The sequence below is a fragment of the Anomalospiza imberbis genome, chromosome 14, assembly GCF_031753505.1.
Source record: "Anomalospiza imberbis isolate Cuckoo-Finch-1a 21T00152 chromosome 14, ASM3175350v1, whole genome shotgun sequence".
In the NCBI taxonomy this organism is placed as follows: domain Eukaryota; kingdom Metazoa; phylum Chordata; class Aves; order Passeriformes; family Viduidae; genus Anomalospiza; species Anomalospiza imberbis.
The window spans coordinates 8,925,589-8,944,137 of NC_089694.1; the positions used below are offsets into that span (position 1 = coordinate 8,925,589).

The 18,549-nt window shown below is 39.5% G+C and overlaps 1 protein-coding gene and 1 long non-coding RNA gene across 8 annotated transcripts; both read right to left on the reverse strand.

The window, feature by feature from the left end:
* Positions 1-3,370: 3,370 nt before the first annotated feature.
* LOC137482474 (uncharacterized) lies at positions 3,371-5,531 on the reverse strand. The gene is made up of 2 exons (XR_011004087.1): positions 4,784-5,531; positions 3,371-4,687 (listed from the first exon to the last, which is right to left on the reverse strand). It is a non-coding gene; the product is annotated as an uncharacterized lncRNA (long non-coding RNA).
* A 124-nt stretch (positions 5,532-5,655) lies between these two features.
* FAM199X (family with sequence similarity 199, X-linked) lies at positions 5,656-18,545 on the reverse strand. Of its 7 annotated transcripts, none has more exons than XR_011004077.1 (8): positions 18,226-18,545; positions 15,260-15,479; positions 13,007-13,156; positions 12,521-12,682; positions 11,156-11,416; positions 10,258-10,330; positions 7,880-8,028; positions 5,656-7,768 (listed from the first exon to the last, which is right to left on the reverse strand). XR_011004077.1 is itself a non-coding variant. In XM_068204797.1 (7 exons), the coding sequence occupies exons 1-7, from the start codon at positions 18,411-18,413 to the stop codon at positions 7,934-7,936; spliced, it is 1,146 nt and encodes a 381-aa protein (XP_068060898.1). In that variant the 5' UTR covers positions 18,414-18,543; the 3' UTR covers positions 5,656-7,933. The 7 variants fall into 7 exon arrangements, 5 of the variants coding, with proteins under 5 accessions (XP_068060898.1, XP_068060897.1, XP_068060896.1 ...); XR_011004076.1 differs by having other exon boundaries at positions 5,656-7,771; positions 18,226-18,544; XM_068204797.1 differs by having other exon boundaries at positions 5,656-8,025; positions 18,226-18,543.
* Positions 18,546-18,549: the final 4 nt, after the last annotated feature.

Sequence of the window (18,549 nt, forward strand, 5' to 3'; positions counted from 1 at the left end):
AAATGAATATTGGGTTGAATGATTCAGATCACTTCATGCAAACAGTTCCAGCATGTTCACATCGATCATCGCTAAACAGCACAGAGGCAGCAGGCTCAGTTGTAAAGGTGAGGGGAAAAGCCAACACTATCATGGGAGCAGCAACAAGCCCCTGGCTCCTCTTTAAATTCAGATTTTATCACATAGATATGCCCTTCTCCAGATGTATTTTGCAAGCTTGCAAGCATTCACTGTCGGTAGTGTTTTTATTAAAGCTTCACCGATGCCATTATGAAATTGCAGGACTGTGTCTCTTCCTTTAAACATAACTTTCAGCTTCCATGGTCACAAGAAACCCTGAAGCTGTAAATGCATAACCAGAGACCAGCTATATATATGCATACATGCAAGTATTAATGATATTTTTTAGCCTAATTCCTAGTACAGAGATTTAACTTGGCCTTTTTAGACCCTGATTAGGCAATACAGGGCAGGTGTGAATTCTTCATTCTCACCAAAGCTTCTTGTTGTACATTTTGCTCTTTAAACCAAAGTTTCCTCTGAGGGTGTTGGGTTGGCTTTTCTCCTTCTCAGTTTTGATACTCACAGTGAATCATTTTATCACCTTTGCATTGTCTTCACTGACAAGACCAACCCTCAGGAATCTCTGACTCAGGAAACCAGGGTGGAGGAATGTTGAAAGGAAGACTTTCCCTTAGTCAAGAAAGACTGGGTTAGAGAACACCTATGCAAACTTGACATCCACAAGTCCATGGGCCCTGACATTTCCAGTAATGAGCAGGGTTTACTCTGCAACAAGGAAAGTAAAATTGTCTCAAAAATTTGAGTTAACTTGCAGGCATGCCCTTAAAAAGAAAAATTCAGAGACAACTTGAATAATACCAGTTTTCAAGGTTAAATTAGTTTTGTTCTACAAATTAAAGATAATTACTGCAAATGGTTTGGCCTGACCAAGTAGAATAATTACATTTCAAGGAAAGGAGCAGTTGTAAAATTTGTTTGTTTGTTTATACTCTGCTTTAACGTGACATCAGAAGTCCTTTAACAAAAGTACTCCTCAGCTGTATTCCCAGACCCACATTGACAACAAGGTAATTCTCTGAATGTAGAGAAGATAAATTGTGCTAATGCCCCTAAGCAAACACGACATTTTTGTTGCACTGTGATCATAGATGAGTCACCAAGTAAAATGATTAATCACAAATCCATGTTACTAGGCTCATTTAGAGATGATTCTCCCTTCACAAAGCAGGTAGAAGCTCTAAATTTATAGGCTAATGCGTTTATTCTAGCTGTAGCAGTCTCATTATTGGTCTTAAGCATCAGAGTCTGCAGGAAATTTGTGTGCAATTAAGCTAAAGTGATGACCTCCTTATACACATTTTGGCACTTTTTTATCTGACAGTCTGTTGTGCAAATATATAAATGAATTGAAGCATTACATAGAAATTACAGCTAATGCAATACTAAGAAAAATAGACATATCCCCAAACTTTAATACATATGCCAGTAAGGTATCTCGACCATAAATTATACTCATTTTATCAGTCCACAAATGGGTTTGTGCTAAGATTTCAGACTGCTTCATTTTTGCTTGGCTAACATTTGTAACTTCTACAAACAGTTTTATGACCTAAATTGTTTCAGGAGGAAGTGCATGCATTTGTGAAGGAACATGTTTATAAGTCAAACACACATTGTGAATACTTTCTATTTGGTAAATAAACTCACTTTATTTAAAAATTAAGCAGAAAAAAAAATTCTTTCCAACTTCATAAAGGCTTGCTAGCACTATGGTGCTTTTTCCCTCACCTTGAATTTAATAAAATTAAATACTCACATAAACTCAGGGTTTTTTTTATCTGCCTACCGAATTAGTCAGTACAAATTGCCACTGAAGCGATCATTTCCATCTACCAAGAGCAAAAGGTTAAACCAGTCCCAGACATGATGGGCCCTGGTCCTCTGTACTACCCTAGAGGGAGACTATTCCAAGCAGAGCTGGCTGAATATCAAACATGTTTTAAAGAACATGAAATAAATACATGATAATTTGATGAACTTTTATGTTCAATTATACTTGCAGCAGGGAGTAATTAGTTGAATATAGTAAAAATACTTCTGAGCATGTGGTGAAAGTCACTTAGCACCATAATCACAAGTTTTTAGACCCTCCTAACACCCAGTGTTCCTGCTTTGTTCAGCAGTAACAAAGAGATGGGATACAGAGATGGTCTGTGTTCCAGAAGAGCAGAGAGGAGTTGCCAAGTAGAACCACCCATGAGCTGTGAGATCCTAAGCAAAAGGAATTTACAGTAACTGCTAAGCAGCTGACATTGCTCTTGCCAGAAAGTACCAGCCAGGGAGTAAACACACCACTGTGTGTTCAAGAACAAGATCAAGAATAAAATCTCAGGACATGCACAAACCTGCCCTGCATGAGGAGCATTTATTGCTCAAAGCATAAGCCCATCATCACAGTTCTTGTATACTTCCAGTGCTCCTCAAGATCACAACTGCTGCACTGCATCTTTAAATACGTCTGCAACGAGGAGGCATGAAACCTACAAAATGATCTAAACTATGTTTAGATGCTGTCCATACCTGAAAATTGACCAGCTATTAAAGTGAACTAATTTCAGCTCTTCCTTGGCTCCTACTAGGCACAATGGAAAGTAAAACAAAACCCTGTAGCTAATTATTTATTTCTACACTGAACAAAGAAAGCAAGGACTAAATCAACTTTTAAACTACTAAGAAAGGAAACAAATACCATGAAATGAGAATTACCTAAATAAGAAGGATGGTCTATAATGAATTATGTTTTCAGCAACTCTTGCAATGAACTGCCATGTTGTACTCACAGCTTACTGTTCTCAGGAGGTATAGACAGGAACTAGGTGTCAAGAAAAACAAGCTATGTAGATATAAACAGCTATCTGCCACATTTTAAATCTCTTTACTCTGTGATTACGATTTAAAACTTTATTCCCTCCTTTCAAGATTATTTGGGCATACATCCTCCCTAGGGGAAATATCCTACAGTTGAAGACTTTAGAATCTGCTACTGTTTTTATGACAGCTAATGACATCAGAGAATGGCTGTGCAATCACACAGAAGTGCTCAAAGCCTTTCTAGTTATGCACAGAACTATTAAAAGCTTGACTTCCAAGAATGAACCCAAGATACCAGGGGGAACTCCTCACATGTTCTCTGCAGTTATATGTGTTAGTAAGCTTTTTGAAAGGTAGCAATAACTGTCAGATGAGCAAAGAGAGAAAAAGAAACACTACAGAACAGCTTCCTTTGAAGCAGTACTTTCCTTTGCTCCAAAGGAAGCCCAATTCAGAGGTTATTATTTAAAAAAAAAAATAAAGCTAGTCAAGGTACATCTTTTCTGCACTGCCTCCCAGGGGCAGACAGCTATGTACGTTATGAGACTCAGCACATTACAAGCTGGCTGCTTGTTTTCTATCATCACCTCATATTTTCAACTGCAAAATTCTCAGACCCCAGTGAGGAAGTCTGAACTCAAAACAGAAATGAGGGAATTCAAACAGCAAAACAGTGCATACATAACACTAAACAGGAGTGCACTTCCATCTTTCAGTTGCAATAAGCAGGATCAGACAAAAATTTGCAATCATGAATAGAAAAAGCTAACTTTTCCCTTGGTCACTGGAAATGTTATTATTGTAAAACTGACCCTTAGCAGACAGATCCCTACTTCAAAAACAGCATAAGAGGAGAAGCTAATCCCCCTAACATCTTTTACCAGGACGTAACAGAATAAAGAAAAGCATTTGTAGCAAAGCAACGCTGGCAGCTGCAGTTTAAAACCCAGTAAATGACCACGGTGCTCCCCCTGGTGACAACAGACGGGCCGAGGTACCTGCCGTGAGAATCAGCACCGTGCTGCCGCGCTCCAGCATCAGCCACTGCAATAAATCCTCCTCCTTCGAGAAACTTAGTGGCAATAGTGCAGTTGTTTCCCCTGAAGAAGACTCAGAAAGACTAATGCCACGATGAATTACCATGCTTTAGCTTCAGGAATGTGTTCTACATTATCAGAAATAAGTTCTTACACCAGTGATGCTGCCAGGTGTAAGTCACTGTGCCATGGAGGAAAAGCATGAAATGAGATTTCAGAACAGAAATGTGGATTTGGATTTACATTTTTATTTGATTTCAACACTAGAGAAACAATTTGCAATGGATTAATGTTCCAGAAGGAGGTGAAAAAAGGTTTTCTACCCAGTAGGACATGGGATCTTTAGGAACATATACAAAGGATCTCAGGAAACCAAACTGTAACTACTTTTGTACTGGAAAATATTTGGGTGAAGTGTACAGTTCAGGCCAGTATAGTAGAAGTGGGTTGAGGACACTAGCCCATAGCCAATGACACCTTTCCCTGTCAATTAAGTAAAGTAAGCTTATCAACTGGTTTTGCTTCATTCAGCTTGTGCCTGAATAGAGGTCAGCCATCAAATCAGACTTTCTCTATGCAGTGAAACTGGCTACACTTGAGAGAGAAATGAAGAAATGCTTAAGGATAGCTAATAAGAGATTCATAGCATCATTGGTTGTGCCCATGTAACCCTGGTGACAGGCAGCTGCTTGCCAGCAGATCAGACCCACCTGTGCAACTGGTACCCTGATAATGAACTGCTGCAACAGGACAGACTGGGAAGGTTCTGGGAGTCAGAGAGGGTAAGCATCAGCTTCCCTGGAGCTCCTGGGTGCTATGGAAGGAGACATCAGCCCTCACAACAAGTCAACATCCCAGTGGGTCAGGGTCCTTGGAAACATTTCAATTTGGTTTTTGTTGCAAAACATTCCACACTGTCACCCACCTTTGGGTGAAAACAGAAAAAGCACACAAGCAGGCTGCTCAGGTGAAGGCATAGCACCACAAGAGCAAGAGCTTCCACACTTCTGTTCACAACAGTTAAAGATCTCTCACAGTTTGACAAGACTTGCTGTGATAGGCAGCATTTTTCACCCTGTCCTTCTCCATCCCTTGACATCTACAGAAATTGGGATAGCAACACTTGGTCAGTTTTAACTTCTGTCAGTGTTTGATGAGCCATAGCCAAGACAAAGAAGGCAGTTTTAGATCCCTGAGATGCTGCAGGGAACTTTCTGCATGCTGAGGAATACATGCCCATGCCAGCTATCCTCTTCTCAGGTTTTCAGGATTTTTTTACTGGATTCCAAAGGGAAAAAGGAGGTTTTGCAATATTACACTTCAAACTTCAGTATTGCAGAAGGCAAATTTTGTTCAGGGACACACCTTCTACAAGCTGGCAAATGTCCTCACTCTTGCCTATTCACAGACTGCCATGTCTTTGCTGGTGCTGAGCATATATATATAAAAATACCTCTGGCACAGGAATCAAAACAAAGGACAGCAAGTACGTGACCTTGGGTTATACAATTCACAGCAATTAATTGCTTCCCTATGAAACAATTCTTGTCAGATTTTGCAGTTAACAAACCCCTTTAGCTAAGAGGGAACAAGTTTGCTTTTTGCCATCAAGAACAGTTAAGATGTGCCATTTTATTTGTATTTTCTGCCTGAAGAGTGACTTCACAGGTCCTGTACATGAATTCCCCTGTTCTGAAGAAGACACCACATCATTTCATAAGAATATCTTTGCTATATCATTAATTTTAATTCCAACCTGTATTTAATATGCACATAACTATTTTCAAATACAATGAAAACTTCATTTCAACAGTATCAGCTTTCAGTAAATCCTTCACAACTTCAGAAAAATCTCTATAAACATTGTGTAAAGTAGATACAGAATGTACAGAGAATGGTTTTCTATACAAAAGTGCATTTTAGCAATACAATTAGCAGAGAACCTGGGAAAAAAAAAAAACCTCAATTTAAGCAATACCATATACTCTAATCTATACCCTCACCTCTCCCCCTCACAAAAAGAAAAAAAAAATCAACCTCCCACCTTCCCCTTGCTTTGGTTATTACCTATATTCAAGGCTTCCATATTACAATTTTTTTTTTTTTTTTACACTGGAGAATTTATTTGTAATTTGGAAATGTTTTAAAGTTAGCCAGATGAGAGAGAATGCTAATATGATTAATCAGCGTTAACGGTCAAAACAGAAAAACTTTGAATATTCCATAGATTTGCTCTTGATAGATTAAGAAACTAATCTTTGCAATCCTTAAATGGACAACTGTTGACTTTTCTGTGCCCAAGAATTGCAAGATTAGTAAGCTTAAGAAAATTAAACCAACAAATCTAACAACATCTGCCAGAAAGATCTGGCTTATATGAATGAACTTTAAAAGCTCCCAAAACAGTCAGGTTTATTAATATTTATAGACCAATACATCAACTGATTTCAAAGTTGAAAGAATGTAAGGAGAAAAGAAATGGCTTCAGGCCATTCAGCATAGATGAACAGCAAATATTACCATTTTTATCCTTCTGTATTGTGTATGATGTAAATGCATGTAAGTAAGTTCAAGCAGGTTGGCTGGTTTGCTTTCTCCCCAGAGAATGATCTTCACAGGTTTCAAACCACAATACGAGAACTAAAATTTGAGCCCAGGAAAGTCTTGCAAAGACTTTTCCTGCTCTTTAAAGTAAGCACCCCATACTGAGCACATTGTAACCATCTTTTTATCAGCTTCCCAGATTAAAAAAATAGGTATTTGAAGAAAAGATGACATTAGATACACAGAAATCAGCCAAGTTTCTCAGGCAGCTTTCTTCCTCATATTTAAAATCATATTAGAAAATAATGTTCTCTCTTGTTTACAGTCCTATTGCAATCAGACTTTCAGTGCTCCTTCTAAGCCTTTTAAGCAAAAAAGTTACCATGGAAGCAAACTGTTACCATTACAGAGTGCAAATTGTTTATATCCACATTGCAGTGGGGACAAAGTTCCTACAGACACAGTTTCAGTACCATGAAGCCACCTAACTACGAGCTTTTTCCTGTGTGTCTTTGTGTTGTTTTTAAGCTTGACATTCTTGCTCTATTAATAAAAAGCAGGGTTTTGATTTATTTTTTTAAGAAAAAACCACAATAACGCTGCATTAGTTTAGCCATCTGTTACTCTTCTTCATCAGAACCCAGAAAGTACACCTGTAGCCACAAAGGCCAAAACTTAAAATCAGTAAGACCAGATTTCACTGACATGCCAACTGTTTGACTACTACCACAGGTATTTCACAGAAATTAATAGATTCAGATTGGAGAAGTCCTTTTAGGATCATCAACTCCAACCCTAAATCTAACACTGCCAAGCCCACCACTAAACCATGTCTAAGTGCCACATTTACATGCCTTTTAAAACCACCATGGATGGGGTCTTCCTGAGTAAACACTGAGCATGCTGCAGGGAAAAACATGAATCTGACAGGAAACCTCCCCCCACCACAAAATGAGTGTGTCACTGGAACTACAGAGGATGAGAAAGCAAAAGGAAAAAAAACCCAAATGTGTAGAAGTATGTGAGAACTCCTGAATCCCACAGTCACTTCAGGCCTGATTCTCTGAGATCAGGGAAAGACAACATTATATCTCTGAGTACTTGCAAAGAACATTCAAGGTAAGCAAGATGTTATTCTGCATTCTTACCAGAACATTCAGAGTTTTGCATTCTCTGTATCCTTATGAGCATCCTGGATCTATGGGAACACAGAGCTATAAATTATTAGCATGGAATCCCTGGAAATCCACTCTCTTCTATCATTTTAACTGTCACACACATGACTGAAGTACCTGCTGGAGACAACACAGCACAATCAGCTATTCTGGCACCCAGGACCTTTTTGTCCATTGTAACAGATGAGCAACAGGACCCATCTAATCCTTAGAATAATTTACACTTACATGCTCACACTATGATGGAAATACTATCCTCCTTCACTTCATGATCTCTGGAAGCTAGTAGACAGGTGACCAGAATGAACTGTACCTCATCAGAATGATGGGGTCTTCTCTCAACAAAACCCTGAGGCATTTTAAACTCTGAGTAACTGCTGAAACAGAATAAAGTGACACACTTTCATGCTCCACCACACTGAGACATTGCACCTTTCTTACAATTCATTTCAGCATTTCAATTCTCTACAGTACAAAGTGTGCATTTTTCTTCAGAAAAAAAATTCAATCACATTTCAAAGTCACTGCAGAATAAAGGTTGTACTGAACTGTGACAGTGTACACATGTTCACGTGAAGTATTTCATGATGAATTCATCCATTACCATGGAAGAGTTTAACAACCACACCCTGAAATTAGCCAAATTGATAGCAATTGAATTTTATCTTCCATACAAGATATTTAAAAGAAGCTCGATTTAAGTCAATCTAAATTCTCAGTAAAGTGTATACTGTTAGGAAGTTTTCAGTATTGATTATACAGAAGGGAGGCATCAATCAGCAATAGCACAGTGCAAGCAAATACTGACAGGTCACAGACACTTGTGGTGAGTGGACAGATAACTGGCCATATGGGATAGCTAATATGAGCTTAAAATGACATTATCTGGCTTTTAGTCAGTCAATGGCCAAGCCTGGGGACCTGTTGTAGAGCAGCACTAAGTTCAAACATATTAGTTTGACTGTGGACCTTATTTATTTCTTACCAAAACCCTTTCAGAGGCCATTGTTCAGATAATTTACTGGCCATTTTATTTTGAAGCTAAAAGGAATGCCACTTCCAAAAGATGTCTGTGCAGGATATGGAACATTAATGTCAGTAATCCTAAAGCTGATCGTGCATTCTGCAGGATTGGGCTATATCCAGCAATTACAGACACCTGTGGCCACACTAAACTGTTAAGCTCCTTAATTCAAGAGCAAAATTAAAGTAATGACGCATCAACATAATAAAAAATTATTTCCTAAACTCAGAACTTAAAAATACTTTTATACACTTTTTAATTTCACATTAAAATTTAGAACTATCATTTTTATCTCAGCCGTGGGGGGAAGGAGTTCTATAAAAGTAGTTACAAGATAAAGACTAAAATCAGCTTAAAGATTGCCAGAATTAAGAAAAAGGTTGAAATTACTACTACTTCCCTACCTGAAAGCCACAATTTTACCTAACTGTCTTATCATGAGAAATTTCAAAAGCTGATAGACAACAAAAGGAGAATTCTGATACGTGTCATGGTGTAACGACCCACACAGAAGACAACCTCAGCTAAACACACAATTTAAAAATTACAGCTGCATTAATTAAGTTCTCCTGTCAATAATATGACTCAAATATATTTAGATATGCTTCTGGGGAAGAAAACCATTGAAGTTGTGTGCCACTTGTTTGCAATTCTGTTTCCAGTAGTGTTTTTAACTATTTTAAGTAGTGTCCTCGACAACTTAATTGCAGATTAGTGTATTTTCAATGCATAAATGTGTTTTATTGAAATCTTTTCACAGAAATACTAGGGATGTACTGGTGAACCATTAGTAACAATCCTAAGATACTGAGCAGCAAAATAACATTCTGATGACTAAGCCTGCAATTACTTTGAGGGTTTTTTTTAAATTTTAGTTGGTTCCTAAGAACTACATTGTCAAGCAGTATTTGTATTACAGATTCTCTGCATTAGATGTCCTGCTTCTCGTTTTCTGTGTAGTTTGAGTTAAATCACAACTTTTAGAAAAGTATCAACAGTACTTTGATTTTGTACAAACCAAGAGTAAGGCAGAAGAAAGCCCCATTGAGCAAAATATTTTTCTTCATGCTAAACAATCTTCCTAATAATGGGAAAGGAAGACAGAAAAAGTCAGGTGTAATATTAACTCAAAGCTGGAAAAAAACTAAAAAAGCTGAAGCATAGTAATGCATGCTTTGTGTCATCCAAAAGCACCCCCAGACTTACATGCAAGTAAGTTAGCATGTTAGCCAAGTTCAAATCCCCTTAAAATCACATCTATTCGCAGCTCTTCAGGAGATGGGTAAGTTTCTGAATTCTTTGTTGCAAAATTAGTCTCAAAAAGCTGAAGTTACTCAATACTTAGACCTTCTTAGCAAAATTACACTTGAGAAATGATCTGGTTTGTATTGTTAATACTAATCAAAATTTGGTCAAGAAATATATGTAAACAATAAGGATCATACATTTAAGGCTTAGAAAGAACACTGATAAATTCACCCCCGTCACATTAAAACATCCACATCTCCTTCATGGTCCTCCTCAGTCACTTTTAAAGACAGCACTTCTTCATTAAGAAATAATCCACTCAGTCTTTCCTTACGAGCTTGTCTTTGTTCTTTCAGCTGTCTCTTCCGTAAGGCCTTTTGCTGGAGTTTCCGTTGCTTGGAACGTTTCTGTCAAAATACAGAAGAGACAAAACATAAGATTTTGTTCTGTAAATTAGAAAAAAACACCTCTAAAGCTGGCAAATATAAATTAAAACTCTAAAATAACATCTGCTCTGGAAAGTAACAAATACGAATTCTCAGCGCTGGTGTAAACATTGATCCACAACCATACCTAATATTGACCACAACTGAATTCTGAGGCACAACATTAACCTGTGATGTTGCATAGTCAAGTCTTCAATTGGAGGAATCTGTATTGCTAAAGAAATGTTACAGTCTTACATTAATAAACCCAAGATGCTGAAGAGCAAGAAAGAACTGCTCCTCTCCTTCCCACCTGAAATTTAAATTATGGGGACAGAAGGAGTGCCACAGTTCTACTTCAAATGAAACATGTTTCAGAGAGTCCCTTCTCACCAAGGAATCTCATGAGACATGCTCAAAAAAGAAAGAAAATTCAAAAAGCCTGATGAAACTTCTAGTTGAGAAAAAAAAACAATCACAGGTGTCTCTACTGTCCAGAAATTATGTCTAGATTAGGGTGATCATTCTAAACATTTTTTTTTAAGTTATATGTATAAGCCTTTATTCAAGTCCACTCAACTTATCCTAAACAAAAAGAATTAGAATATCTACTACATACAAACACCAGGCTTTCAGTTAGAAGTGATGGGAAGAGCACAAGTTTAAACTCCTTATGGTCACTGGCTTAGAGAGATAACTCAGTTACTCTGTTCCTTCAGGACAAACACCCCAGGTAAGATCCCATGAGCAAGCTTCAGCAGTTAAGACAGCTTAATTAATACAGATATAGATAACTAGAAAGTTTACTTTAGAATCCCGGATTCTTTCTGCAGCACTCGTGGACAAATTGCTGTCGCTGTGCGCTCGACTCATGTTGGCACTGGAGTTTGACACGGAGTTGGCAACACTGGAGCCACTGCTGCTGGCTGAGCTGACCATGCTGGCACTGCTGCTGCTGGCACTGGCCCCACTCACACCACTGGTACTTGCACAGCTGTAGCTGCTCCTTTTCCAGCTCTCCCTTGCAGAGCGCTGGCGAGGTCCGTGTTCCTTGATATAGTTTCTCACCTTTAGAACAGAGGCAGCAAAATTACTATAGTTTGATAAATGCTGCACTGAGATACTCCTTTTCATGGGAAAAACACAATCTGCCTATTAATAATGATGAAGCTATTGGGTCAGTTCAGTCAGGCTTTTAAAACATTTTCTTGTGGCTGCATAAATCCCAAGCCATCTCGAGTCACCCAGAGAACTTAACTATGTTAAATTGTGAATTTTGAATTATGAATTTTAAAATTTGTGAAATTTCACTATGGAAGGAAGAAAAATATGTAGCAAGGGCTGAGGGGTTCTTGTCTCTTCTGCCTGTCAGGTTTGTGACTATGTAACAATACGTTATTATTTTAACACCAAACAGGAATATCAGTCAAGTTCAACTGAATTAAGTTGTTTACTTAATGTATCAAACCCCTTTATTTTGCTAGGTATACTCAAACAAAAGTCTGTGTATATAAAGAAGCACTTCTCTACTTTAAGATGACACTTATAAAATGTTTGAAATATGAAACAGACCAAGCCCATGAAAGCAGTGAATGTTTTCCATTTTCAATTTTATCTTCATCACTACCAGTGCAACACTGAGGAGTTGAGCTTGTATGGACACTGCATCTCTCCCCAGCGACACATCTCAGTAATTCAGTGACTGAGAAAACAGTAGAATGTATCTATCATATCAGCCAGGCACCCTTCTTGGTTAGAATTTGCATCTTGTAACATCTTTAAAATGCATTACTCTCTATCCCCTTCTACATGAAATGTATGGTCTTCCCCAATAAATTCCAATCTTTTGGAGTTTTAAATGCTAGTTTACATTCAGTGAGCAAATGAAGACTCTCAGCTAGGTGATGGTCATGAAGTGGAGTACAGTGCCATGAGCAGCACCAGGTCCACAACATAATTCATTACACACTCACCAGCCCTGGCTTAACACACAGTGAGAATATACAAAAATATGCTTTTGAACTCTATTTTCTGTCACTGACAGTATAGTGCTCTAGTGTCTCTCTCTATATCTACTGATTGTGCATAAAAACTGATCCTAAGTCTGTAAGATTTTGCAAGATATAATCAGATGCTGAAACCCTGAAGTCAAATGTACAAACCTTAACTCACCTGTTTCAGTTTTTCATCTGTGAGACAGTTCAATTCAATAATGAATTCACTATCTGTAGGTGAGATCTGAGCAGTAGGATCAATAATTTTAATAATATCAAGTTGCTCTCGAAGGCCCATCTCTGTACTGACTTTGCGACTCAGGTATTCAATATATTCAACCTAGGACCCAAAGAAAGGCAGGTCATTTTGAAGTATTATTGACTCTAAATGAGAGACAGAAAAAAAAAAAAAAGGACTGACAGAATAAAACATGCTCAAATATCATGGTTCTAGCTTTGAGTATCCTTAAAAACTTAGGGTGAAAACTTGAGTAGGCATTAAACTGCCTCCTATAGATCCAAAGGACAAAGATTAGTTTTACGAATCAAAGAGTACTGCACAGGTCTGCATTTACACCTACAGCAAACAGGATGGCCTTTAAGTTGTGTCTTTTAATTGGAAGTTCTTCTGTACATTGCAGTTCTCACATAGGAAAAAAGTCACCTGTTCATCATTTGTCATCGCACTCCATGGAAGCTCATCAAGATTCCTGTGCTTGTTTTTCTTTTTGGGAAGCAGACAGGGAGAGCTTGGAATACTCGGTATAACATCAGAAAGCACATCACTCCCACTTGCAATGTCGCTGCCAGGCAACTTGTAACATGCAAAAGGAAGAACAAAGCTTTAGAATAGAGTAGGCAGATTGTAAATTATTCTAACACTATTAACAATTCAAAACATACCATCAAATTAGCAAAGCATTGATTATCTCTGTACTTTAACAAACTCTTTCTAATTATTCATAAATCTGCAATACTCCCTTGAATCTTCCCGCAAACAAGTGCAGCAAACTCAATTCACACTATTCTGTACTCATCAATCCTCTTTTAAAATTTGTGTTTAAGAAAACAGCAGATTGAAGTCACATTTCAACTATTTCCCTTCTCCATTAGTGGAAACTGTCCATTACAATCCAAACCTAAATCTAAACCTCCCATTTTGGAGCATAAGTCTAGTTTAAGGAAGAAAAATTTAAAGTAGGTCTGTAATTCCTACCAAACTCCATAATTACACAAGCAAATTCAATTAAAATCACTGTCATTTGCAGGGAAGCAACTGAGAACTTCAGCTAGCTACATTTATACAACTGATATGTGATTTCTGAATGCACTTCCAGTAAAGTAGAACAGCTGGATTACTTGTGCTCAGATTCTGCCAGATAACATCATAAAGAGCTACAGAAAAGTCTTTCCAAAATCCTACAAATCCAATCAAGTAAGTCTCTTGAGAAAATATTGTTTTAAAAAACAAAGAGTAATAAAAAAGCTGGTTACCAATCAAACATACTGTCAGCTAGCTAAGGCATAGAAAATGGCTTAGTTTCAGAGCAATTGCCAAGTTTATCAGGCAATTGAAATTTCACAATTCAGTAAAGCTCTGAATCTTTGGGATCCAACCTGACCTGTTCCTACAGCCTGCATTATACACACACACTTGTAACTTCAATGATATAACATACACTGAGACCAGCAGATGAACTAAACCAGTCAGAAATTCAAAGCTGATCTCAGTACACATCTCAAGTTCACTTGCATCTTCTGGAACAGGATCTGAACTTTCTTGAAATCAGTTTTCAGTTCTTGTACTGTCCTTACAAGACTCTCTACATGCTCTGACTAAGCTTTATGACAAAATTTTAAAGTATTCTCCAATAAATTCTGAAGCCCTGTGTCACCTATTTCAAAGTTAAGTATACATCCATAGTTGATTTAAGTCTTTAATCCAAAAGTCAATTTAGGTCTATAATACATTAAAAATGCTTATCACATTTGAAAAACTGCTGAGCAGGGAAGACTATCACAAACTAGAAATACCCAATGAGGACTGCATCCAGCACAGACTTGGGAAAAAGATGTGATTCACTTTCCCATTCTGGTGAGACAAAATGAGCTCTGTACTCTTACTGGCATAGAAAAATATAGGATAGAAATAAGCTATGGCAAGAGTTTGTACACTTTACCTAGAAAGTATCAGTAGGATCAGATATCTATAATCAGATTCATTAGGAGGGCAGATCCTCAGTACAAAGGGTTTAAGCTCATGACTACAAGAAACATACGCTGGTCCCTAAAACCAAACAACCATAATACATAAGCAACCTTCTTTGGCGAGCTGACCTTCAGTCTCCCCTCCTGATTAAGAAGGTTGGAATAAAATGAAATAAAACATTTCTTCTATTGCTCAAGATTCAGATATGTGATCCTATGTTCAGTAGTTACAAAGAAACAAGTGCTGAGGTCACCTGGTTTGTTCTGAAAAAGAGGAGACTGAAGGGAGACTTCATAGCTGTCTACAGCTTCCTCAAGAGGGGAAGAGGAGTGGGAGGCAGCAATCTCTCCTCTCTGGTGACCAGAGACAGGACACAATGGAACAGCAGGATGACAGGTCAGGGGAAGTTAAAGTTAGGTATCAGGAAAAGGTTCTTCCCCTAGAGGTTGGTCGGGAAGTGGAACAGGTTCCCCGGGGCAGTGGTCACAGCACCAAGCCTGACAGAGTTCAAGGAGTGTTTGGGCAACACTCTTAGACACAGGGTGTAATTCCTGAGCTTGTCCTGTGCAGGGCCAGGAGCTGGACTTCAGTGATCCTTGTGGGTCCTTTGCAACTCAGGATATTCTGTTCTATCAGTTTTCAACTACAGCTAAATCCAGCATACAATAGTCTATGCACAATTTTACATTTCCAGTGGAACCAGTTTACCTGCCACTCAAACTCGCTGTCTGACCAATCCCAGTATGTGCTGATAGAAGAGGAGACATCACTGCAGACACTGCCCTCAGGGAACAGATCAAAAGAGGTGAACTCCTGGTCATCCAGCAGAGAGTAACAATCATCCTGATCCCCCACAGACACGGATGAGAACAGCTCCTCGCTGCACTCCGAGCTGGCCACGCTCGTCCCACAAGATGTCAAGTTCCACCTGCAAAACAGGTCAACACAATTAGAGAACAGCAAACCTTGGCATCATGTGTACTAAGAAATTCCTTTAAGCCTTGTTAAACTATCTCCACTTTGCTACTCAGTGATAATAGACATTGATTTTATTGAAATAAGTTATAATTATGTAAAACTGAAGTATTCTATTTTTAAGCATTTTTAAAAGTACATCAACAACACCAAAGGGAACACGGTGTTACAAATATCAAGGCAAAAATCCAGTTATATAATTACACCTTTATTTTCATATATTACCAGTTTCTACCCCAGAACTATGACTCCTGTAGCATGGAAATTGACCCTCTTTTGCTGCTGGTTGGGTGTGGTGCTGGTGATGATCTAAAAATAAAATTTTCCATGCATTGGGATATTTAAACTTCCATATAAACTGGAATAAACATAACTAAGTAATTAATCAATTTGACTTCAGGACAAATAGAAGTTAAGAAGAAATTTCAGGTTGATAGTACCCCAGAAAATTAAGGCTTAATAAGGAAGCACATTATGGATCACAACTCTGAATGTCAAGAACATTGGACATGCTATTGGAATGAGACAGCGCAAGACGGGGAAGTGACCTGTGTGAAAATGATACCATGTCAAATCTAAACTCTTTTTTTTGCCCCATTACAAAGCTACTTGAAGTTGTTGCTAAAGGAAAGCTATTGAGAACTAAAATTTCACAGAACAGATTTTTTTACTCTAATGAGAGTAAGCCAGAATGTAACAAGCTCATGAAATCAGTCTCCATATCTGGAACTTATTTTACATATTGGAGAAAAGTAGGTCGAGACAAATATGAGTCAGCACAGCACTGCAATATGGCCAAAACAACTTGAAAAGGGCTTCTAAAATGCACCACACAAACCCACACAATCAACTCCTGTTCCATCAGCCTGTCCACTTCAGCCTGGCTAACTAGAAAACACTCTTCTACCCAACTGAGCTATCCTATCACCAGAAAGGCTGGTCCTCAACCTCATTAAGCTGCATACCAGGCTGGCTAAATGTGTTTGTGATGGATTCACTCCCACATCTACTTGGCCAGATGTGTATTTATCCAATGTTAAAGACCTTTCCAAAACTTTCCTTGTAGCAGATTCAGGAGTTCTTGCCCTGCCTTCCTTTCTGCATCCCCTACAGATGTGCCTTGCTGGTACAGACTCTGGTGGCCAGGGCAATCCATTGGTAATGAGCAGAACAAGACTGAGGTGACACAGCACATTACTCAACATGAATACAGTTTCAGAATCCATAAAATAATAATGAAATTAGAGTGGACAAAGTTCCCAGACATATCAAAACAAAGGATGAGGTACAGGGGCTCCAGCACCAACAAACTACACAGATACTCCAGGTACAGGCAGTCAGCCTCACCTTCTCATGGCTGGGGGGCTGCTGTGCTCCCTGGGGTGAAATGGACTAACAACAAAGGGGAGCTACATTAAAACTCCTCCTAACTTCAAAAAACACAAAGCCTCATGTGAACACCACGGATTGAGCTGCACATCTGTAATGGCTTAATCAGTTCAAGACTGGGCATGTCCTTTTCCAGAGAAGTCAAACAACCCCTCGAGATGCCTGGGTAACAAACCTGGGCTTGTAAAAGGAGCAAACCTGAGCAACACACTTGGGAAGGCAACACAGAGAAATGTACAAAATTAATTAAATGCAAATTTGGTGACTATCACATATTTATTTACAGATATTCTAAGAATATATCTTATTGCTGATGTCTTATGACTTAAGAACTATTTTATGAAAGTGTATCATGTTTGATCAAGGCTCTTCAAGCTGAATCATTTAAGAATGTATAATTAAGAGTTCGCCCTTGTGAATGACGCTTTTAAAATGCAGTTCCCATGACTTAATACAAATTCACTCTTCATAATTGTTTCACAGAAATACTAATAACCCATAAAAGAATCTTGCAAGACTGGAACAGGAATGTTGGAGACATGTATGTTGGAGACTGAAATCTCATAGAGCATTCCCAAAGAAAGCTATTGCTGTATTCAAGCTTAATACTATGTATTAACAGAATTAGGTTCTTAGGAAAGCAGGATTTTGATTTTATGAACACAACTGGAATTTCTCTGCAGAGCTGTATTTGCACTTCTGCAAGTTACAGGCAGAATAATTTGCCCTTAATTCGTAGCATGGGGTGGAAATGTTTCTGCAGGAGTCAGTGCAGTCACCAAGCCACCTAACTCATTCTGAATTTCTAAAGGTCTGCCTGGTGACCATGCAAGGCCTTTAAGTCTTATAAACACACCATTCTGTAGCTGCCTACAGCCCTCAAAAATTCAAAATCTCGAAAATTAAGAAACTCGGACTGATGCTAGGAGCATCCTGATCCAAGTGGAAGGTCTCCTTGCCCAGAGCAGGGGAGTTGGAACTAGATGACCTTTAGGGTCCCTTCCAAACGAAACCATTCTGTGATTCTATGCAAAAACACACCTTAAAAAACCGACCCAGCTCACGCTGTCAACTGTAACGTGATGAGCCGAACCCAGCCTCAGCCAAGGGGAAGGGTAACCGAGCAGGACGTGCGGCGGACACGCGGGGCACCCCAGCCCGGCCATGCCCGCCTCGCCCCGGGCAGGAGCAGGGAAAGGATGCGCGGCCCTGTCCTGTCAGGGGCGGCCCCGACCCCGCCGCGACCCCCGCGCCGCCCGCCCCGGCCCTCAGCATCGCCCGGCCCCGCCGCCCCGAGCCGCTGAGCGGACCTGTTGGAGTGGAAGCGGTGCAGAGGGTCGGTGCGGTGGCAGGAGGAGAGCTGGCAGCCGAAATCGCTGACGTCCAGGCAGCCCTCCTCGCTCAGGCTCAAGCTGCCGCCCCGCGGCGGGTGCTGGTGCGAGAGCAGCGGGCACGGCTCCTCGGGGGTCAGGAACTTCTCGTACGGCTCCTCGGTCATGGCGGCGGGCGCGAGGGCGGCGGGAGCGCCTCAGGCAGCGGCGGGAGCGCCTGGGGCACACGGAGTCGGCGGCGCCGCCATCCGCGGCCGCTCCCGGGACGCGCCGCGCTGCCGCGGCGGCTCCTTCCGGCGCCGC